General features: G+C 39.7%; 1 protein-coding gene across 1 annotated transcript; it reads right to left on the bottom strand.

Annotated features, from left to right (window-relative positions):
• Positions 1-1,830: 1,830 nt before the first annotated feature.
• LOC128742790 (odorant receptor coreceptor) lies at positions 1,831-19,177 on the bottom strand. The gene is made up of 8 exons (XM_053839246.1): positions 18,739-19,177; positions 18,372-18,532; positions 18,009-18,107; positions 17,736-17,853; positions 16,220-16,427; positions 2,270-2,474; positions 1,943-2,098; positions 1,831-1,881 (listed from the first exon to the last, which is right to left on the bottom strand). The coding sequence occupies exons 1-8, from the start codon at positions 19,175-19,177 to the stop codon at positions 1,831-1,833; spliced, it is 1,437 nt and encodes a 478-aa protein (XP_053695221.1).
• Between the last annotated feature and the right edge of the window lie 4,886 nt (positions 19,178-24,063).

The raw sequence follows: 24,063 nt of genomic DNA, 5'->3' as shown, positions 1-24,063 counted from the left end.
TCGTTTGACTGAATCGTACGCCGTCTTAAAGTCCACAAACAGATTAGGTATCTGTAAGTTGTCTAGTAACTGACTCAGGGTAAACATCTGATCTGTCATGGAGCGACCCTCACGAAAACCAGTTTGGTATTCGCCGAGGAAAGACTCGACGAAGCAACAATCATGTCCAGCACACTAAAATTTACAATAATTTTTTAACGATTTTAGTTGAAGTATAATTTATCTAGGGTATGTTGCTATATCGTCGTAATTGCCTATTCCCGTCCTATCCAACACAAATTATTAAAAATATCAGCATTTTTATGACACACAATGCAAAACTAGTTATTCCCTAAAAATTTACTTTGTTGTCTATCATACATGATCAATCAAAGTGAGCTGAGATCTAATTAAATGCTTTTTATCATTAAAGAAATCCTACCAGTCAAATTTCCTACGTTTTTCCCTGCGACGAAGAAGACAATGTCGACCAATCGTTTTAATTTCCGTCATTCATAAATGAAAATAATTCACGCAAGGCATTGTCGTTATTCTACAGCCAGGAAAACTTGCCTGACCTGCAGAAATTTTGTAGAATAACATTATTGCGATTTTTAATTAGGACGATGAAAAATTTTGATGGACGGATTTTAAAACGGTACGACGAATTTTATAAGCAATAAAGTCAGTTGCGTAATTTCAATAATATGCTTTAATAGTCGCTTTTCAGTGATTTCAAAGTTCACGGATCGGAAGGTAAGTGTGTTTTAGTCAAGTTTTAGTCAAGTCAAGTGTCAGTTTGTCCGCAAAGTCGTATTCGTGCATTATATGCCATAGCTGTTCGCGTTCTGGTGTATCGTTTGGCGTCCTGGAAACCACGAAAATATTTTGTTATCGTTTCTAGGGACTCCTAGGTTAACTTCCGTTGCGTCTTCTTCTATTATATCGCCATTGAAATGCTCATCGAAGAACTGCTTCCACCTGTCGACCACTTCCCGCTCGTTTGTGATTAGATCCTTCCGTCCCTCCCTACACAGGTGTGTAATCCTTACGAGTTTGATTCACTACTGACCCCAAACCACAACACTTTATATTACATATTCTATGTGGTATGAGATGGAACATTTCCATGCGAATGTGATTCCATCTCTGAGGTGTTCCCAAGGTTGTTATACAAACCTAATTGATTACTGCGTGAGGTTCATTGATGAAAACTGTACTGCTTTTCGGATTCAGGTTTTACCAATTGCCCTAACATGAGTTGTCATGGCATAGCCATTGGCTCATATCAAGTATTTCTTCAATGAAAAAGTATTTCAGTAGCACTGTTTGCAAAGTAAACCAAGAAAGTCATTTGTGATTGATTAAAATTGGTCAAAACTAACTAATTCAATGCCTTAGAACAAAAAACAATGAAAGACACTATAAAGCTGGGAAAAAACGTAGCGAAACGATACAATTCTGATTTTTTTTGTCTAAGTGAAGAATGTAAAGAAACGAAACAATAGAAAACCTGTCCCTTAAAGGTACTGAAAAGAAGTTGTTGTAATGTCATTTTATATTTAAACTTCATTTTCAATAAATGTTGCACATATGTTGTTACAAAATATTTTATTCTCAGCAGGCTCTACGGCATTTCGCTCTAAAAATTGTACTCTTTGTCATAGAATTGAATTTTATTAACATTAATTTGACTAGCACTATATAACTACTATTCAACAAAATTCTACTGTCTAGTTTGTTCATAAAGAGAAGATGATCTTGTAGAGCAAGTCCAATGTTGTGTCATGTATTGCCGTTAAATTTGCATTAAAGGTCACATTAATAAACTATCGTAAGCATTTAGGGCGCTTACTTCAGCTGCACCAACACCATGAAATAGGTGACAACTGCTCCTAGAACCTGAAAGTACACGATATTGTTAATCATAAGAACCTGATTTCTCCGTAGCAACTAATCCTACCGAAGCGAATAGATCTAATGAAACGGTGAAAAACTTAGCCCCCGAAATGGTCATCGCTTTCTGGCACTGTTGACAAACGATCTGCACGAATGTTTTGGCTTCTTCTGAACCGTCGTACCAATGGCATGAGTAGGCGGCCTCCATCACTGATGAACTCTGCGAACGAGATAAATTGAATATTCATGTGCAAACTCGATGCATTCTAGTGGTTGGCTAAAAATATGACATATTCTGAACCACAATCCACAGATGAAAGAGTTAGGCTGCAGTCTGTTAGATGTGAATCAAATCCCAAATAAACGACCGACGACGGATTCATTAGATTACCTCTTCAATCAGTCGATTGCCGAAGATGCAAAACAGGAACACCTGAGCGAGGGCGTACACCAAATAGCCGATAACGGTCAGTCCGTACACGTTGAGTCCATCGATTTTCGTCGCCTGATAGGCCAGCAGAGTCAGCTTGATGGTCGAGGTTAACATGTGCAGCAGAAGAGCCGCTCCGTATGTATCGCCAATGGCCGAAACGAGTCTGTATAGAGGAAGCAAAATTTTGGATAACTCAGAATCCGCAGTGAATTAGTGTGGCACTATAAATGTTTCAATGTTTTCGCAAACTAATATTAGGGTAAAGCACCGGTTTTAAGCAGTCTAAGCGGGTCACTGATTGTTTTACCTTATTACAAGCGATGGGTTGACTAAGTGGGGGATATCAGCATACCATTTTTCTTGCTATCTTTAGTTCTTCAAGCTGTTACCATTGGAAGACACTATTGTTGAGCTAAACTTTTGATTTTCCGCTTTAAAAGTTGGAGCGGTGGAACTAATTTTGATCAGACCGAACATATTTTCACCCTCAAGGTGCTTTTTTAAGCAATCCTGAAATCTGAATTTTTTTACGTCCCCGTAAAAAATCCCTCGAACTTTTCCCCCTAATCAGTAAGTTCGCGTTCCTATCCGCGACCTACTAATCGGCATCTGATGCGTAATCGGAATAGATGCGTGAAATGCCATCTGTCTAAATTGTTTATCGGGGCATACACTCACCGCACCGTTCGGCAAACGGTATTCGTCGTCTTTTTTATTCTGTAGTGTTCTTATGGGAAACTGCGAGTTTGACGTCTCACTTACTGTTCATAAGGATGGTGTGAGAACAAAAGAGATAAACATAGCAGTACACACGGTCCGACTCAGAACAGTGTTGTCAAAGCAAATAACATTGAAAGACATCGTTGCTTTATTAAATCACTGAGAAAATCTTCGAAAGTTATTGAAAAAGCTGTCTTTTCTGTTGTTTTTAATAAAGAAAAATTAATTATGAACATACATTTCTCTTTAAAGTATTGAACCACGTTGGAGGTTTCAGTTAATTTCAAACCTATAATTCTTATTTCCAGAACCGAAACAGTGTCTTGGCAACACGATAGTTCATCAGTTATGCTGCAGCTGCTGCTACTGGTGAACAGGTTCCGTCAATTCAGAATTTATTTTCAGTTTTGTTATAAAATAATAGAACTTTTGGCTAGTGACAAAGCCTTAGATAATAGAAAAACCCGAATTAATCCACCTAGCGGTGTGACCTAGCCTTTCTACTGCCGCAATAAATATTTTTTAATTTCCTAGGAACATCTATAATTAACTTGACTATATTTTTAAATATCCGTTCCTCAGAGGTGGGTACCGCTAATCAGCTAGCTGCTAACCTTTTAGCCAGCAAATAGTGCGTTCGCTAGGTTTCAAATCTGTTAGCGCTTTCATTAGCTTCCGATAAGTTCGGAAGGTAATAGAAGCGTTAGCACATTTAAAACCTAGCGAACGTGCTACTCGCTAGCTAAAATGTTAGCGGTTAGATAAATAGCGGTGAGATCAAAGAAACAAAAGCAGCGCAATAAACATGCTTGAGGATGGCCATATGACCGACATAATTTTCGGCGCTTGTTATTTTTCCTGATATGAGTGGACCCATATTAATTTATGTTTTAAAATATGATACATGACATATGACATATTATCTTTTAAAGTGTCACTAGCGAAAACAAATTGTACAGAATTAATAGTATTTCTTCCTCTTTTTCATATAAAATTTCTAAGCTCTAGCATCTATTGATTGGAAAAGCATCTATTGATGAGCAAAATTTGTTTGAAATTGGTATAAATTTATTTGGGAAAATCAACTCATTAGTATTTTAAATACTATACACCACTATACCTATATGATTAAATCAAATACTTTTCTTCGCTTTTTGCTTTGCTCGTCCGATTGCGAGTAACACCAAGTAAAGAAAATGACAATTGAAATGTTCCTCACTCTTCTTGTATTTCTATGCAAATTTTAAAATTGAAAATCGCATATACACATACACGCATACATACATACATACATACATACATACATTCATGCATACATACATACATACATACATACACGCATGCATACATACATACACATACATAACACATACATTGAATACAATCGACCCTTGATTAATTTATTTCGATTTTATACATTTTAACGGTTTAATATACGGCGCTGAAGTGTTAAAGTTTGAATAACTTTTGAATCAATCGTCCGATTTTCAGTAACTTTGTCTCGTTTTATAGATCTCAACAGTAACTTTCAAATGATAATAAATTGTAGGATGTTTCCTAATGAATTAATGCTTATATGCAACAAAAAGCAGTTTTAAATACATTTTTTTCACATTTCTTCATGTAACATTCAAACCACAAGCCCATTCGTCATGAAATCTCGGAGTTAAGGTTTTAAAAGACTCCCCTTTCATATGCAATCAATTTTATTCAAATCGGTTAAGGGACCTATGAGATAATGAAGTCCCATATTTTTCATATTTTTATACATAACTTTTGAACTAAAAGTCCGATCAGTATGAAATTAAATAGCGAACAATGGGACACCTAGACCTTCCATTTGACACTAAGATCATTAAAATCGGTCCAGCCATCTCCGAGAAATGCTGGCTCAATCAAAAGCGTTCCACACACACACACACACACACACATACACACACACACACACAGAAAGTTCTCAGTTTTCGAAACTGAGTCGAATGGTATATGACATTCGTCCCACTAGGCTTTCTTTCGATTTTCGGTTTTTCGAGTGATTCCTATACCTTTATACTATATATTCATATAGTAGAAAGGCAAAAAGGATAGTGAATAATATGGTATGTGACAATTGAGTGCTTGACTTTTAGAGTGCTTGTAATCAGTGCTGAAAATGTTATGGATTCGTTAGTAGCGAGGTGGCGATTGCCTTCAGCAGCTGAAAAATGTACGTTTTTGGACAACAATTTTTAGTTCATCATATTACTTGTCGGAAACCCAGTAAATTATGTTTGTGTGAATTAAATCTATGGTTAAGTGATTTGTGAAGATGTTCCTATCAAAAGATTTTGAAAATATGAATAAAAAAGTGCATTTTCGGCTCATTTATTTTCAACTGATTAAAATAGGTGACACTGCTTAATTCGTTCCTTACCCTATTTCTGCGGTTGTATACAATTTTACTAACGAGGCAAATTGAATATTCATTATTGATGCATTGTGTGCGGTCATAAAAGTTAACTTGCATGTTTGCTATCATATAGAAGATGAAGCAATGTTTAAAAGTTATTCGTTAAGGTTAATTATTGGCACATCCAGAGCGTAGTACAGTGATATACGAACCCCAACATGTACGGGCAGAGGTTGGAGAATTCGGAAATTTCATATAAACACCAAGCTTCGGTAAGCACTGTTATCACGAGTATTGACCAAAATGAATGGTTCAATTCGCCACGTCGAATAAGCCGCATACATTCACGCTTCATAGCATCGCTGAATATACGAATCACAGAGAACAGACATTCATCTTGAACCCACAACGTGTGTAAAAGCTCAGCGGCCATTTTGAAAGTATGTGGTAATGCTGCCGTTACGTGGCGCTCACTCCACTAACAGAATGGGCTTTGCTTGATAATGTCTGTCAATTCATATCAAAGCTTTCGTCGGATTTTCACCAAAACATTTAATATAGTTGCTACAGCAACTGACGTATTGTTTACTCAATCCATCGCACTAAAATAAAGGTAAATATTTATCAAAAATAGCAATATTTGACTAATTCAATTTAAATCCTGGATTTTGATTACGAATTTGAACAATGAACGATCCATTGGCATACAGGCCGCGATTTTAGCGGCCGCCATCTCCGAGATCAATGAATCAAAGCCAAACGTTCCACCACCGGCGGCCTTCAATGAAGTGGTAAAAGTTTTCTGGTGCTCAAAGATGAAAAGTTCACTTCTAGTACCACCGCGGTGGGGTCATGCTGCGTGTAACGATGAAATGGTACAATCCAATGCGGAAAACACTAAATACGATGCCTATTAGCCATTCTTATCAAAATAAAGGAAAAATTGAACTGCAATTTGGTTTCTGTTTTCTATGTTTAGCCGTGTTCAACAAATAACATAAACAAAATCGATTCGTTGCTACAACCGTTGCTAGGTTGCTACAGTAACTAACATTAGAGTTGCCAGTATTTCGAATATGCAGAAAATGACAAGAATATATAATAAATTTGGCAACGCGGATGTCGGACAACTGGCGCACCCTAAAGGCCTAGACACAATGCATACGGATTTTACTACGTTGCGGCAATTTGACAGTTTTTCCATGGGTTTTCTGTCAAATATCCGCAACGCAGTAAAATCCGTATGCGTTGTGTCTGGGCGTTAAGAGAGATGTCGCTACTGTCTTGTTTAAAAGCTTACACACCGTTTGCGTGATATTTTATATGAACATAATTGTCTGTTCTCTGTGATACGAATGTCGTATACGACGCAAAAGAAATAAAACATTCTGTTGTTTCAAAAGCCACTAGTACTACTTTAAACTATTCTCTATTCTCGTTAATATTATTATCACACTTTCTGGTATTCCCGGGTATATTATATCCATTAAATCGGCCGCGTTCAATGTTCAACATTCAATTCTTGAACGAACTTGCTATGTTCATGATGAGCTATACTCGTGATAAAGTCAATTGCCGATAAATGCATCAACGGCAGCAGAAGCGAATAGTGTAGGGTAAGGTGGTGCAGAATGCACCGCTTAAGCAAAACATCATTTTGCAGAGCAACGGCGTGTTTGTTCTACGTTTTTCAACTTCTAGAAGACTTTGGGATCTTTTTTACACTTACTCCTGGTGAAATTTCCAAAAACCAGTATTTTTGTTATTTTTGACGATTTTTGGCAAGAGTCAAAATCATTATGTGAGGCAGAACGCCAAAACCCTTGGACAAAACGTTCCAAGTTTGCCCAGCTAGGCGTTAAACGCAACCAAAAAATTTACCATTCAATCACGTGTTGGATAAACTCCTAAAACTAGGCTGCCGAAATGGCGAAAGCGTTCGTTATAGCGTTTGTTGCAAACGCTTGTTTGCTGGGACATAATGGGTTCATATCTCAACATAATTGGCAATAAAATTTAATCATCTACTTTTCTGCAACTGATGTGTGATAAAATATAATAAGTTAAACAATGTACAATTAGGTTTAAGGCAAATTCTAAGTCCTATACAATACATATTATTGCTACATTTTTAATAAATAATCCGAAACAAAAGATGTACTGCAAATTAAAAATATTTTATAAATGTTCGACCCCGCTGTGATGCATTCTGCCCCTGTTTTGTATTTTGAAGTTTTTTGCAATATATGTGAAAAATATGCATAGTTAATGCCGTTTTTATGATGAATCATCGAGTTTGACAGTATATCAATTAAATAGACTGTATTTATTATGAAATTCGCATACCGACTAGTGGTAAAAGCTTAAGAGAAAACCGTGATTTCTTACATGCGGAATGAGATCGCGGATAATCGCTTGATTTTATTGGATGTGGCTATGTTTGATGCTTTTACATGCTACATAATTATGAATTAGCGTGTTTTACACCAAAATAAAATGCGCATTCATAATGTTACCAAATAGTTTCCGCGTTTTTAAGCAATTAATAGCATGGGTCATTCTACCCCCACGGTGCGTTCTAGACAGTCCTACCCTATGTTCATGAGGGACGTTCATCGATTCAAATGTTCATTTGTTCGTGAATTCTCCAACCACTGTCCTCTACAGATCCTTTCCTCAAAGTGTTAACTTGGCAGAGAGATTTTTAAATGATTCTACTAAAACAATTAAGGAGTAGGCGTTATGATCAGCGTTGACAACCGATTTGCAGAACGGGTAGCTTCTCGCGATACACGAATCGACCCATTCAGTTTCTTGCGTTGTGTCCAATTCGCCGATATTTGATCGCTGCTCGTTTCTCCATTTGCGTTAGTGATCCGTCAAAATTTGACGACAATACTCTCAGGGTTAAGAGTAGCATCTCTCTTCGCATTGCCTCAAATCTAGAACAGTCGAACACTACATGCTCTGGCGTTTCATCCACGTTTCTACATTTCGGAAAGAGCGGTTTCCGAACCGGTGTAGATACTGTCTAAAATAGCCGTGACCAGACAGAAACTGCGTCAGATGGAAGTTAACTTCTCCGTGCTTTCTGTTCACCTACGTCAAGAGATTAGATATTAGTCTATGGGTCTATCTACCGTTCATCGCCGTTTCCCACTGCAACTGGCTCCACTTGCACCAGTTTCCTTATGCCTCTGGTTTCCTTCTACCTGTAACACTCGCTATAATCCATCAAAATGACACCGATGCGATGGGAATCATACCGGCGATAACGCATATTGCCACCGGCGAGATGGTACACCTGTACGCACTTGCGACCTGCATGACCATGATTATAAAAATACCCTTCAGCTTCGCTTGATTTTGTTTAGTATTTAATGTTGCAATCCAAGCGGGACTGCCATACCTCAGAATCGGCGAGGATACACTGGTCAAAAGACGTCTTCTACTACTCCTTCGTAAAGAATTATTCCGCATTACCCTAGCTAATGCGTAGTCAACGTGGCTATTGAAGCTCAGCAGGTTGTCTCACATCACTCCCAGATATTTCTCCGTTGCGAGATTATGACATGATCTTCGATTGTGATTTGTGCCTGCTTCACTGCTTTACGGTTAACAATCTCTAGTACTTCCGTCTTGTGGTGAGCTAACAGGAGTTTCACTTCATGCATCCCGTTTGATATAATGACTATGGCATCGGTCGCCAGCATTTCCACCTCATCCAGCGACTTACATGTGACTGTTAGTACTACCTCGACCGCGAAACCGACAATCTCAAAACTTTTAGGCAGCTTTAACACACCGTTGTACATTCCATTCCAAAGCGTTGGAGCAAGAATCGAGCCTTGAGAAACTCCTGATGTGATTCTAATGGACTTTTGCCCAATTGACATATTCTAGACCAGCACACGATTCTGAAAATAGCTTCTCAGAATTCTGTACAGATATTTGGGGACCCTCATTTTGTGCAACGCAAGGGCGATTGCTTCCCAAACTGGCATTATTGAATGTGTTTGTGAATGTGACGGCTATAGTTATCACGGCACAGTATCGATCTCCCCGCCGCTTCTGCATCAATGTTTTCTCGGCTCCCTCGATTACTGTCCGGATTGCATCTATCGTGAACTTTCCTTTTCAGAAAACTATTTGTTTATTCGAAAATCCGTGTTCGCTTCCCGTGTATGTCGTCAATTTGTTGAGAATGATTCTTTCCAGGAGTATCCAACAAACATATAGGCCTATACGAAGCAGGATCATCCGGTGGTTTACCTGGTTGAAGTAGAAATACAAGCTTTTGTGCCTTCCATCTGTCCATCCTGGGTGCTTTTCTTGCCTTCAATCGTTTTGCGACTACCACAAGTTCCTCGTTGCCATTCTCTTGCTCAGGATAGGGTGTCGGGGCTAAATGGTTGGGGCATGCTGCGGAAAGAGTCTCTCGACGGTCCCCTGAAGTTTGTTTGGACATGCTTCAGCGGGTATCGACGGACATTACAACTTTCCTATGGTGGTGCGGTATGCGTCTCCCCATTAGATGACATCAGTATCTCGGCACAGCTCCTTGAAACAGCTAGAGTTTGCACCGCTTGATCTCCTGTTTCAGCGTGTCCCCAGCCGCCCTGTAGACTTCTCTACGCTCCTCCCTGTCCGATTCAGATCTTGCTCGATGTGCACCTCTTCTTGCTCTGAGACATCTAGCTCGAACTTCCAGGGTTCACATTTCTAAGGCACGGCTGTGTCACAGACTCTCACTAGCCTTTCCGTCAACCCATCTGCGTTACGGACCAATCTCTGCTCGAAGTGCTTTAACGAAAAGAATTCTGTCGAAATATTTCGTTTTGCACTGGTGCTTGTGGATTCGAAGCCCCTGTTGAGACACAGCGTTTCGCGGTTGAAAGTTATGAGCAATCGTGTGCTTTACTTTACTTTACTTACTTAAGTGGCAACGATCCTGCGCCGAACGAATTATGGTCCTCCAGTACTGACGGTTCTGGGCAGCTGTTCTCAAATCCCCACGAACACCAGCTGAACGTGCATCGTCTGCGACGATCGGGTGCGGGGCCTGCCTCGGAGTCTAAGGCCTTTACCTGATCTCTGCTGAAAATAATTTTGGCTACTCTTTCGTCAGGCATTCTGGCCACGTGCTCAGCCCACCGCAGCCTGCCAAACTGTACTACTTTCACTATACCAGCACATTTGTATACTTGGTACATCTCGTGATTCATGCGCCACACTCCATTTTCCGTTTTGCCACCAAGTTTGGATCGCAGGATTTTACGCTCATAAACCCAAAGCTCTCGACGATCAGCTTCCTTTAGCGTCCATGATTCATGTCCGTAGAGGGCCACCGGGAGGATTAGTGTTCTGTAGAGCGTTAGTTTTGTGCAAATTTGCAAACTACGGAGCTTCAGCTGACTACGTTAGCCGTAGAAAACCCAATTCGCGGCTGCAATTCGTCGTTTTACTTCGCAGCTTACATCGTTGTCACATGTCACGAGTGTACCAAGGTATAAAAAATCCTCCACTACTTCATATCGTTCCCCATCTAACTCCACCTCGGCACCAACACCACTTGGTCTCCCACGTTCCCTGCCAGCAATCATGTACATGTACTTTGTTTTGGCGGTGTTAATGGTAAGCCACAATCTCACCGCTTCCCTTTTAAAAGGCCTGAAGGCCTCTTCCACTACTCTACGTTTGATTCCGATTATATCGACGTCATCCGCAAAGCCAAGTAACATGTGGGATTTCGTGATGATAGTTTCATTCCTTTCCTCGTTTTCTCTTCGTATTGCTACTTCCAAGGCGTCGTTGAATAACAGGTGTGAGAGTGCTTCAGTCCATCCAAAGTCACGAAAGCGGCTGAGGTCTCACCCGCTATTCTAACGCATGATTTGGACCCATGGTCGCACGAACTAGTTTTGTCGTAACTAGTTTTGTCAGCAAACCATGTTCTAGCATTATCTGCCACTGTTCATTTCGTTTGACTGAATCGTACGCCGTCTTAAAGTCCACAAACAGATTAGGTATCTGTAAGTTGTCTAGTAACTGACTCAGGGTAAACATCTGATCTGTCATGGAGCGACCCTCACGAAAACCAGTTTGGTATTCGCCGAGGAAAGACTCGACGAAGCAACAATCATGTCCAGCACACTAAAATTTACAATAATTTTTTAACGATTTTAGTTGAAGTATAATTTATCTAGGGTATGTTGCTATATCGTCGTAATTGCCTATTCCCGTCCTATCCAACACAAATTATTAAAAATATCAGCATTTTTATGACACACAATGCAAAACTAGTTATTCCCTAAAAATTTACTTTGTTGTCTATCATACATGATCAATCAAAGTGAGCTGAGATCTAATTAAATGCTTTTTATCATTAAAGAAATCCTACCAGTCAAATTTCCTACGTTTTTCCCTGCGACGAAGAAGACAATGTCGACCAATCGTTTTAATTTCCGTCATTCATAAATGAAAATAATTCACGCAAGGCATTGTCGTTATTCTACAGCCAGGAAAACTTGCCTGACCTGCAGAAATTTTGTAGAATAACATTATTGCGATTTTTAATTAGGACGATGAAAAATTTTGATGGACGGATTTTAAAACGGTACGACGAATTTTATAAGCAATAAAGTCAGTTGCGTAATTTCAATAATATGCTTTAATAGTCGCTTTTCAGTGATTTCAAAGTTCACGGATCGGAAGGTAAGTGTGTTTTAGTCAAATCAGCACAAGAACTTTTGGAGTATTCATTAAATCCATCCAACAAATGTTGAAAATTAGAACGGCTTTACTTATTACCATTGGCGTAGCTAGAGGGGGTGCCTGGGGTACCAGACCCCCTCCAGAATTATGCAGGCCCCCTCCAGAATTTTTCCCCATTGTAATTTAAAAACCGAAGCTATCTTCGCACGTTAAGCCTCCCTGTTCTTGGTGCTGGTGCAGCTGTTGAAAAGAGTTGTTTTCGTCGCACTGCCGTCCGGTATCTTTACGACATGCCCGGCCCACGGTAGCCTACTGACTTTCGCCAGAAGACAATGGGAATCTCTCCTAATAGTTTCTGTAGCTCGTGATTCATTCGTCTCTGACACCCTCCGCTTTCAGTTTGTACTCCGCCAAATATTATCCGCAGTGCCTTCCGCTTCCGGCAAGCGTCGCTGTGAACAGTTACCGTCCGTGTGAGGCACGTGTTTGATTTATTGAGCCTCTTTCTTTCATGTATTTGGGCTTCGAGGCACTTATGTTTAACCCAATCCTCCTAGACTTCGCTTTCGTCGGACCACCCCCTCAAGAGCGATATTGAATAGTATGCAAGAAGAATTTAAAAGTGTCCCCGAGTTACACACGAAATACATCCCTCGATCCAATATAGCTCTGATCATTAGCCCCAGTTTATCCGGAAAACCGTGTTCGTGCACGGTCGATCGATCGATCTCGATCGAGTGCATCGTATGCTGCTTTGAAATTAATAAAGATGTGGTGCATGGGCACGTTGTACTCCCTATATTTCTGCAAGATCTGTCGGATGGTAAACATCTGGTCTGTAATTGCGCGGGCTCTCATGAAGCCCGTTTGGTATTTCCCTACAAAACCCTGTGCTATCGGTGACAGCCGGCGTAACTGGATCATAATGAAATTTTTTTTGGAAGGCACCCCCTAGGCCCCCTCTAGGGGAATTACCTAGCTACGCCAATGCTTATTACGACGGGAATTAGAAAAGACCCTATACCCTTAAATGCAGAACGAAGTCTCGGTTAAGCAAATTTCCGAGCTATGTAAACAAAATATTTTTGTTTTTGAAAAAAGTACGCCGAATTACGGCATATTCTTTAAACTTTTTTCAGAAACTCTTGTCAAAATTTGACAATGGAGTTTTCGATAATACGGGAGTTTCAGAATTACCTAATGTGTTTTCCCGTACTTGGTGTGTGTAGTTTCAATTGTTTTAGGACAGACTAACAGACGTAACACTTCGAAAAAGCTTTCTAACAAAACATCGTTTCAATGACACTCCTCAGACTTGGAAAAACACTAGCTTCACCTAAGGTGACATTGCGATTCTCGTGATGAAACGAACCAAAATCACTCAAAACGAGAATGGCTATGTCACCCCTGGTGTAGTCTTCGCACTGCGCAGCGACTGTTGTTTGAGGCTTGGTTTCCCAAGTAACATTTTTGTTGTATAATAGCTTATCAAGCACTTGTTTCATAGGAATCAGCTGTAAAATAGTTCAATAAGCTATTATACAACACGAATACGGTAATCCGGACAAACTGACGCGACTGATCAGAGCTACATTGGATCGAGTGATGTGTTTCGTACGCATCTCTGGGACACTCTCGAGTCCCTTCGAGACACGGCGAGGGTTGAGACAAGGTGACGATTTATCCTGCATGCTGTTCAACATCGCTCTTGAGGGGGTGATCCGACGAGCGGGCATCGAAACGAGAGGCACGATTTCTACCAAGAGTAGCCAACTTCTAGGCTTTGCAGATGACTTCGATATCATTGCCAGGAACTTGGCGACGGAGGAGGCAATCTACGCCAGACTGAAAGCGGAGTCTAGGAGAATTGGGCCAAAAATAAATGCGTCGAAGACCAAACACATGAAAGGAAGAGGCTCAAAGGAAACAAACGCGCGCCTCCCACGGACGGTAACCATTGACGGCGACGAACTAGAAGTGGTAGAGGAGTTCGTTTATTTGGGATCGCTGGTGACCGCGGACAACAACACTAGTAAGGAGATTCAGCGGCGCATTCAAGCGGGAAATCGGGCCTACTTTGCTCTTCGTAAAACGTTACGATCAGGAAGCATACGCCGCCGCACGAAGCTAACAATGTATAAAGCCATTACCGGTAGTTCTTTATGGACTTGAAGCCGTGACGCTGCTTACGGAGGACATACGCGCCCTTGCCGTGTTTGAGCGGAAACTGCTGCGGACGATGTTTGGCAGAGTACAAACTGAAAGCGGAGAGTGGCGGAGGTGTATGAATCACGAGCTACAGGCACTGCTTGGGGAGACTCCCATCGTACATCTAGCGAAAGTTAGCAGGCTACGGTGGGCCGGACACGTCGTAAGGATGCCGGATGACAGTGCGACGAAAATAGTCCTCTTCAACAACCCCACCGGCACCAGGAACAGGGGGCCCAACGTGCACGATGGTTCGACCAGGTCGGAAGCGATTTGCGACTTCTGAGGCGACTAGGAAATTGGCGACGAGTGGCCCAAGACCAAGTTGACTGGAGACGAGTGCTTGAAACAACACGAGCCACCCCGGCTCTATGCTGCTGAAGAACAAAAAGATAGAAACACGACAAATTAGACACTCCGGAAGATCAGCTATTGGCGCTTGAGGAGCTCCAAATTGGGCATTTTATTCGGTAAAGTGTCCAATTACGTAACCGAATTTTGGAAGTTCGGAACGTAAAACATAGAGATACAGTTCTTTACCATGAATTGGATGCATGCAGGAAGGATGTGACTGAACTGTTCGAAACTTGAAATTTACGAAACAGTTTGCATCCTTAATATACAAAGGTGAACACGTTATTTTTGGAGAACAAGCATCAACAAAGGAATGAATGGCCTGATATTCATGACTAAAAGGTTGGTCAAGAAATAAGTGGTTTCAAACGTGAATAGTTTCAGAGATTTGTTTTCTTAAAACATGTCGGTCGCACAGTGCCTATATGCGTTTTAGGCAAAAAAGTGGTCGGGACCTCATCTCTACCAGGATCCTTACTTTATGTGCTTGGGTCGAAAAACATCGAAGTATGGTTCGGTTTGAACTAAAATTTAAGTACCGTACAAAATATCTGTATTAAATTTTTAACAATATGGAAAAATATACGCTGGTTTCCTCTCTTTTGTTTAGTTATTGAAGGTTTGATGTTATTATTTTTTTCTTGCCAACCCTTTCAACAATATTTTGAGACCAGGACATAAACTTAATAGGCTATGCATATGTTGAAGATTAATATTTCCGCTTACAATTTACTTTAACTTTAACATGCTTTAACATAGCATCGCGTAACATAGCGTTAACTAACAGTTGAATTATGCAAAGACGTGTCGACTATGGTATAACAATGATTCCACCACCAGGTGGATAAAATCGGGCTTTTAAATGAAATTTTACCAGCAATATGCGTAAAAAACATAAAGTCTTGTAAATGTTTAGAAACCGTGAAATAAATATTCTGCAGCGAAATGATGTTTTAATTTAGTGGTGCATTCCGTACCACTTTCCTCTAACTCCTGCACAAAACATTAGCAGAAATAAATGGTATCTTCAGGTAAACGCCCATGGGATAGTCTAACAAATATTTTGTACTACCTATAAAGCACAGGTGTTCGAATGGCTGCATATACACTGGGCGCAGAGTGTGCGTTCGCTTAATATCCTAAAAAAGCTTTTGCTATCATCGGTTGCGAAATCAAAGTGCTCAAATCATATTTAGGTATTGGTAAACAGAACCATACATGTTGATTTCTAAAGTGGGAACATTTCCCTTAAGTCTGATATTTCAGTTTTCGCGAAAGTACATGCTGCTTTTGAAAACATCCAAAATTAAAAAAATATTCTTTTTATGCTAGATAGTGAAACAAAATATGTCGTAGCATATAAAATGCGCTCAACGCTTATTCAGCTTATTTTACGTACGTTATGAAGCACATACTAATATCATAAGAACTTTAAAGTGTAGAACCCGCATTGCACGAATCTCTTCCGTATTTCTACAATAAATACATAATTGATAAAGTAAACGTCCGTTATCATCACTTACCTGACCACGTGCTTGTGCCGCTCTACCCAGTATTTGATTGCACTGCGGACCATCATCTCCTGTTTGCGGGTAAGTCCGTTGGGATTCCCATTCACTCCGTTTTCACCGAATGTTTGCAAGGTCGACGGAGCACGGAACTGTGCTCCCCAATCCGACTTGGAGCTGTAGATACCGCTTAGATCGAAATCCTTAGTTTCCGGCTCTTTCTCTGTGAATTATAGCATGCAGGGTAATTCGTTTTGGGATGCATTATAATTTTGTGCTATCGACCCGGTAGTGCTTGCATACGAAAGTAGTTTGTTAGTAAGTATCAATAGTGGTGTGGTGAAGGCCAAAGCAAAGGCAAAACTCTACTCGCAGCTGAACGCTTGCACTCAACTATTTAAAATTTTAAGTGGTGAGCATAGTTCTATACAATGCAATTATAACTTATTTTATAGAAACACGCTTATAAAATAGCTTGAACCATTTGTTCACTACGAAATAGGAACGGATTGACTGTCACGGCCAGGGCTTCGACCGATCCTTTTTTTCTACCGCAGTCACACCAACGCGCATTCAAGTTCACACCGTCCGTTTAGAGGTGGAATACGAATGCTATGCATAACACAACTGGCAGTTTGCTCAGTCAAACGCCGAATGCACGCAACAGTATGAATGCGTTCTAATGCTTTTTGACATTTTCGTTTCGATCAAGTTGCCTTTACCGTTTGGAGCAGCGAATGACTGCAAAACAGTCAAATGACTGGCAATCACCACGCTAACGAAAAGCAACCGCACAATCGTATGATTCAATACTACAAAAAAACAACCACTACATGTGCATGGAAGAAGTCGGTCGGACTCCGTCCAATACAAACGAATATTTTGCTTGCGTCCGACCGATGTCCGGGTGACAAACTATTACTGTGAGCAGCCGATTTGGAGACAAAAAGAGAAACGAAAAAATACGTCACCGTATGCTTCCAGTCAGTTTGCAGTTTATATTCTCAAAGCGCAAAGCAAAACGGGAGATCGACTGTTTGCTTTTGCTGAGATGCCGCATGAATTGTACGACGGCAGCAGCGCAAGCGGCAAATTGACTGGATTAAAAAAACGGTCAAATGATCGTTCAAAAATCGGAGTTTGAATGCGGAAAGTTCGCATTCACGGCAGTCACATTCAACTTGCGATCCCTTTTTAAGCCCTGGTCACGGCAATTGACTTTAAAAGATTTTGTTAGAAGATGATGACTTATAAATATAATAAATAATGTTATTTTGTTTAGAAAATACCTTTTCAATGTTTTTATTTTATGGCAGCGAAATAGAGCTTGATAAGTTCATTGAAATTATACTTACACAAAAATTTCCATCTGCAGTTGAACAGATGGCAACAAAGTTGAATTAATTAAGTTTTTTCTCGACTATACCTGAACATATTTTACATTATTTTGACCCGTCCTTCACTTCGTTTAGCATATTACAAGCACAGTCCTCCTTTCGGGCCATTGAGTTCAACTAAACGTAGCACTTACCTTCGTTCAGGATCAGTTCCGACTTGGATCCGGCGGAAATGGCACGGAATAGAGCAGCCGAGTTAGGTCGATAGGTGTCCAGCGAGGCTGAGAGCTCCATCAGCGGGCGCATAATACCCTGAAACAAGAACAGGCCAGGCAGTATGAGAATCACCCGTACATCATCGTAGCAAAGAATAATGAAGATTTAAATCATTTTCTTTTTCCTATTGTGTTTGCGGTGAAGCGAACCGAACGTGGTCCCACTGGCAGTGGCAGTCAAATAGCAATTACCTTCAGATGTTGCAGTTGTTCACAGGCGAAAAGCAGCCAGGAACAGAACAGCACATCGGCTAGGTTGGCCTGGCACATCGAGAACAGCAGGAAATAGGCCTGTCAGAAAGGGTCGATATTAAACAATTTATGAATATAGTTTAAATATAAATTTAAATTTCATTTGGCGATGAAACGAAAATTCAACATAAATGAGAAACACATTTACGAACAAATGGAAAATATAAAGGATAGTTAAAAATGTAATTAAGAAAAGAACAACCTGATTCGTTGAAAAAAATATATTTAAAAATGACGGTGAAATAAAATATTATTATGATAAACTTTTCACCACCGGTTTATCCTATAATGAAGAATACTCGCCTGGTAAACGAAAGAAAAAACGTACGGCACGCCGCTCATCGCATTCCACGGATACCAGGCCTTAATCGGCAATCGAGGGATTTCCACGGTGTACGTCTCGTTAGTTTCCTTGTCGAGTACATTTTTTACGCTGTCGCCAAAGAACGTAATTGTGATCCAGGCTGCAGATAATTAATTCGATGTCAACATAAAAGACGAGAGTAAAAGAAGAACTGTAATTAATTTAGCCTACATAGGGAAATTCGGTCGCATTATTTCAGTCTGCTTGTAATGCAGAGTGAGCACCCTTAATTTAGCACCAGAAGTATTATTATTTTACTCAGTTTGGTCCAAAGCTGATGCTTTACCTTGGAGCCTTGATACTTACCGACGACGGAGAGAAGTGTTGTCGCCATTACCATGACGAGCAACTTTCTCATCTTGGCCAAAGCAATCGAGTGGTAGCGGGCGTCAGATTCGGCAAATAGTGGATGGGCGTTGGGCTGATTCCACGCTCCCAGTGTTCGGTAAAAGTTTTCCGAATTGACCGCAAAATAGATAAATTTCGTCACGGAATGGGTAAAGAACAGCGTCGTGATGGTGTTGGCGGTCAGTTCATTTACGTCATCCGTATTCAGCACCAGATTGCCGACGATGGCGAAAAACTGTAGCAGAATCATTATCAGATTCCACCAGGAGTATAACTTCCGAATTAATATCGGACCGGTAACATAACGAAACAAAAAGTGACCGAAGCCCTGCATCAAACGGATGTTGGGCATCAGGTCTGCGATCAGGCCCGCATATTTGGTCGGCTGGACATTCATCTATGACGGAAACAATAAAAGGCGTTTGTAAATTAATGCTCAGGTATTACTATTTGAGAGTATTTTTGGAATTGGAACCTGAAATTTTATTATTTTGAATATCGATTACTTTAATGAAATTTGATTTCAGTTAATGGCAAAAGAGATAAAACTACATCCTTGAATTAATATAGTGGGGGTTTGTCCCCGGTTGTGAAACGACTCCAGTTGAGGAACATCCTTCGTTTTTGACGTGTTCATTAAACTATCACTACCACATTACTACCAACGTCTCGTCTCTCATTGTACTCTACCTTTTGAGTAAACAACAATCAACATACAGTTTTTAGAATGTTTTGTAGGAAACGTGTTCACAAAACATGTAGGAAAAAGTTTTTTGGAATGTTTAGGGACTTTTTTGTGAACCAAGCAGAACAGAAAAAAACAGTAAAATGTATATAACCTTGGTTTCGAACTTCTATTTCTTCACACAGACAAATTTTAAGTGAAATAATTTACTCAAAAATATTATATAAATTTTTACAAAACTTATGTTCGCCCCGGTTGTGAAACAGTGAAGTTCTCCGGTTATAAAAATTCAGAAAAACGATTATTCAATACTTTTATGATCACAAACATTTTCAACACACTTTTCAGGTACATGAGAGCAAAATCCGCATATTTAAGATCTCGAACTTCCTGTTTTTACATGCATTGCATTGCATTGCATTGCATTTTTACAATTTAGGTTTAGATGATTTAATTAAGAAACTGATATATTACTTTGCATTTAAGGTGTTTTCCGTCAATAAATTAATGTAATATTTTATTTTCATTTTGTATTTCTTTATTTTCTTCTTTATTTTTATATTCATTTATGGATTTTTCGAAGTGTTTCATAACCGGGGACACTTTATTTTTGGTCCAAAAATTCTATGTCTCTAAATTTCACTATAACGTTTTTATTGCAAGTAAAAAATATATGCTATCTTTAGCAAAAACATACGGAAGTCTTTAATCTATCAAATGCTTTAAAAAGATTCAGAACTAAATAATCCAAAAAAATATATAATATATTGCTGACCGCATTTCAAGGTCATGACTAAAATCACGAGGTTTGGTGTATTTTCACAGTAACGGGGCCTTCTCCCGAAACCCCGCGCTGAGAATCGCGGCTAACACGCTGACAGACGAACAGCGTTCACACGCAGTGCCGTGTGACTCGCAAGGGCCTGCATAGTGTCGTCGTCCCGCCAGTAAACACAAAGTTATATTAAACTTCTCGGGCGGTGGTTTCTACAGTAGGTAGAGGAAGAGGCACAATTTGTGTCTAAAAATAGCCCAACCCAAGTAGTTTTTAAGCAGTGATTTTCGCAAGCCTGTACTTTCAGTTCAAGCATATTGTTTCACAGATATATATATATATATATATATATATATATATATATATATATATATATATATATATATATATATATATATATATATATATATATATATATATATATATATATATATATATATTGCATATACTTCTGCTTGAAAAACGGTGGGCCACTTTCCTAATGAAATAGTTTCCCTGATACTGGGTCCGTAGACTCCGGAGCCTGTGCAGGCCTCCATTTTTAAACCATCTGTAAAAAAGCAGGTAGTTCCAGATGGAAGATCGGGCCCTCCACTATTCCACATTGAGTGATCTGTTTCAATCACCTCATATGGAACGTCCATATTGGGCCTGGCCTCCATGCAGTCAGAGACTGAAGTTGCTAAGGGTGTCAGATTGAACTCCCGAAGTACGCGAAGATGACCGATGTGGTCACCTTCGAATATAGTTTTACTCTTTTAGAACCGTAGTGCGCCGAGCTCTGCTTCCTTCTTCACATGAAGATGCAAAGGCAGTAGGGGGTATTAGTAGCTACGCTTAACAAGTAGTCGTTATGACTCCTACCTTTTGTCCAATGCTAGAAGGTGCACGGGTCGAACCAAGCTGTAATCTAAGATTATAACCGGATTTGAACCCACAACACCTGCCAGGGCATGTGGCTCGCTGGTACCCGTGTACTTTTGAACCGCAGAGGCGCTGAACGGATTACTATGCAAATGTAATTCGAGCTTTGACATGGCACGCTAAAATCATATTAATATATATCTGTATGATACAAGTATGTATGTCACATAATATAATGGATAACAAAAAATAGCGAGTTTTGATTATCGGGGCTTAAGTTCGAAGTGTGAATGCATGAAACTAGCGCAGTAGTAGAGGCTAACAAAACCGTTATATCTTCAATCTGCGATAAGTTTCGGACAAAACCAAAACTACAAGGTATACAGCCCTAAGGGTTGTACGAATGGGTGACGTAGGACTATATGTTTATAAGAATCCATGAGTGCCATTGTTTAAAAGAGAAGAGCAAAATATTCAGATTCAATTCTTCATTGAATGCAATGGTGGCTTTGAAAATACGTGGACGGGGGTTCATAAGTACAACGGCCCTTTAAAAGGGCCATTGGTTACAAATAACATTAAAGCCAAAGCACGTTCATCGCAAATATGACGTGCCATTCGAATGTCCTTCTCTTTTGACATGAATGGCAAGTGGCATGAAAGTTAACAGCTTCGATTCACTGTCTTTTACTCCGAGAAGGTTTTACTAGTTTACTTTCACAGCTTATCGCTTGTTACATAGCAAAAAAATATGGCACATACGCAAAAATTTGTTTTATTTGTATGAGAGTCCTTATCCTCCTACTACAGAGGTGAGGGGTCTCAAACCATCATAAAATAAATTCATACCTCCATGAATCCTTACATGCCAAATTTGGTTCCATTTGCTTGATTAGTTCTACAGTTATGAAGAAATTTGTATTTCATTTGTATGGAAGCCCCCCCTCTTAGAAGGGGAGGAGGTCTCAATACACCATAGAAAAAAATCTTGCCTGAAAAAATCCACACATTCCAAATTTGGTTCCTTTTGATTGATTAGTTCTCGTATTATGAAGTAATTTGTATATTTATATGAGAGCCCCCCTCCTAAAGAGGGGAGGGGTCTCAATTCACCATAGAAAAAAAATCTTGCCTTCTGAAACCCCCACTTGCCAAGTTTGGTTCCATTTGCTTCCTTAGTTGTAGATTTATGAAGAAATTTGCATTTCATTTGTATGGGAGCCCCCCCCCCCCTCTTAGAAGGGGTCTCAGTACACCATAGAAAAAATCCTACCTTCTAAAACCCCTGCATGCCTAATTTGGTTCCATTTGCTTGATTAGTTCTCGAGTTTTGAGAAAATTTGTGTTTCATTTGTATCGGAGCCCCCCATCTTACGCCGTCCATAAAATTGCATTCTCGCCCTCTCCATAAAATTGCTGGCCATTTTATCTTTCCAACGACATATAAATTGTTCAGTTTCGTTCAGTAGTTTAGTAGTTATTAGCATTTGAAATCTTTCATTACAACGTTACACTTCTATTTTCGTTTTCACAAAGTGCTACCCAGTCCCAGATAGTAAACAAAGACGTAGTCCCACGTCAAAAATATTTTCAATTGTCCCGTTCCCTATTTAATCTCTGGTATACTGCAGGTTTTGTCAGACTGAAACTTTTTGCAGCCGACTTTTTTCCTTTCAGCTGTTTTGCTTCTTCTAGTATCTGTAGAGCACACAGTCTTCTGCATATCTTTTATTTCTAGGATCCGTAATACGCATAAATAACGTACATAAAACTGCATATAGTTATCTACGCACTTTTACCTCTTTCATGAAATGCACTTTTGCGGGTTTGAGCAAGTTCTGGAAAATAGTAATATATTTTGTGCATTTATCTCACCGTATTCTCAAAATAAATGTTTGAATAATGTAAAACATTGCTAGTATTTTTCATCAAGTAATAACTTCCTGTTGATATTGTAATTGCCGTATGACGATATCTATATTATCTATATATAGGGCACGGGAGGGTATTTTTGGCCCATTAAGCGATTACTTCTATTTGTTCGGTCTATGGCCTAGTACTAGTGGAAGTACAGGTAGTTTTGACGCTCTTTTAATAAAAAATAGTAGATTACTTACTGCCTTGAGAAAATAGTTATATAATATTAAAATTGTATGTTGGCAAAATATTTATATTAGCGAAAGAAAAGGAAAATAGGTTGAATTTAGAAACCTGCTGAAAATACCCTCCCGTACCCTATATAAAAGTGAGCGTGAGTATGTTTGTATTTATGTATGTTTGTATGTATGTTCCACCAAAACTCCAAAACGCCATGGTACACATATTCCTTGATATAAGAGAATCTGCACTGGGGGGTTGATAAGAAGGGGGGTTCATAACTCCGAAATCCCTGGACGGTTCTTCACCAAATTCGTCATACATATTCCTTGACATAAGAACTCAAGGGATTGACAAAGGGGGGGGCAATAACAGGGGGGACGCCATAACTCCGAAATGCCTGTACGGTTCTTCGTCAGACTTGGCACACATGTTTCTTTACATTAGGGAATTAGCACTGGGAATTCTTAACAAGGGGGGATATATACATAAGTAAAAGGGGTTGCATTTCTTTTGCATTTAAACCGATTGCAGTTGTGCAACTGTCTTTGAGAAAAGAGGGGGGTTTCACCAAGGAGGAATATATGGTAAATAAATCTATATTTCGTTTCCATCGATGCATAATTAGCTACGTGACAGAAGGGAGACCTGACTGGAAAGGAATCGACATATAGGGGGACGAGGAACGTGAGTATGAATGTATGTTCCGCCATAGCTCCGGAACTTCTGGACTGTTCTTCATTAAACGTTGTTTGTCAAACACATGTTTTTTGGTATAAAAGAATCAGCACCGGGGGGTTGACAAAAGAGGGAGACAGTCTCTTAAAAGGGGAGAGAAAGGTTCAAATCGGTAAAGGAGTGC

The sequence above is a fragment of the Sabethes cyaneus genome, chromosome 3 (assembly GCF_943734655.1).
Source record: "Sabethes cyaneus chromosome 3, idSabCyanKW18_F2, whole genome shotgun sequence".
In the NCBI taxonomy this organism is placed as follows: Eukaryota; Metazoa; Arthropoda; class Insecta; order Diptera; family Culicidae; genus Sabethes; species Sabethes cyaneus.
The sequence above is the reverse complement of the archived record's forward strand: the minus strand, read 5'-3'. Positions and strand labels throughout refer to the sequence as shown.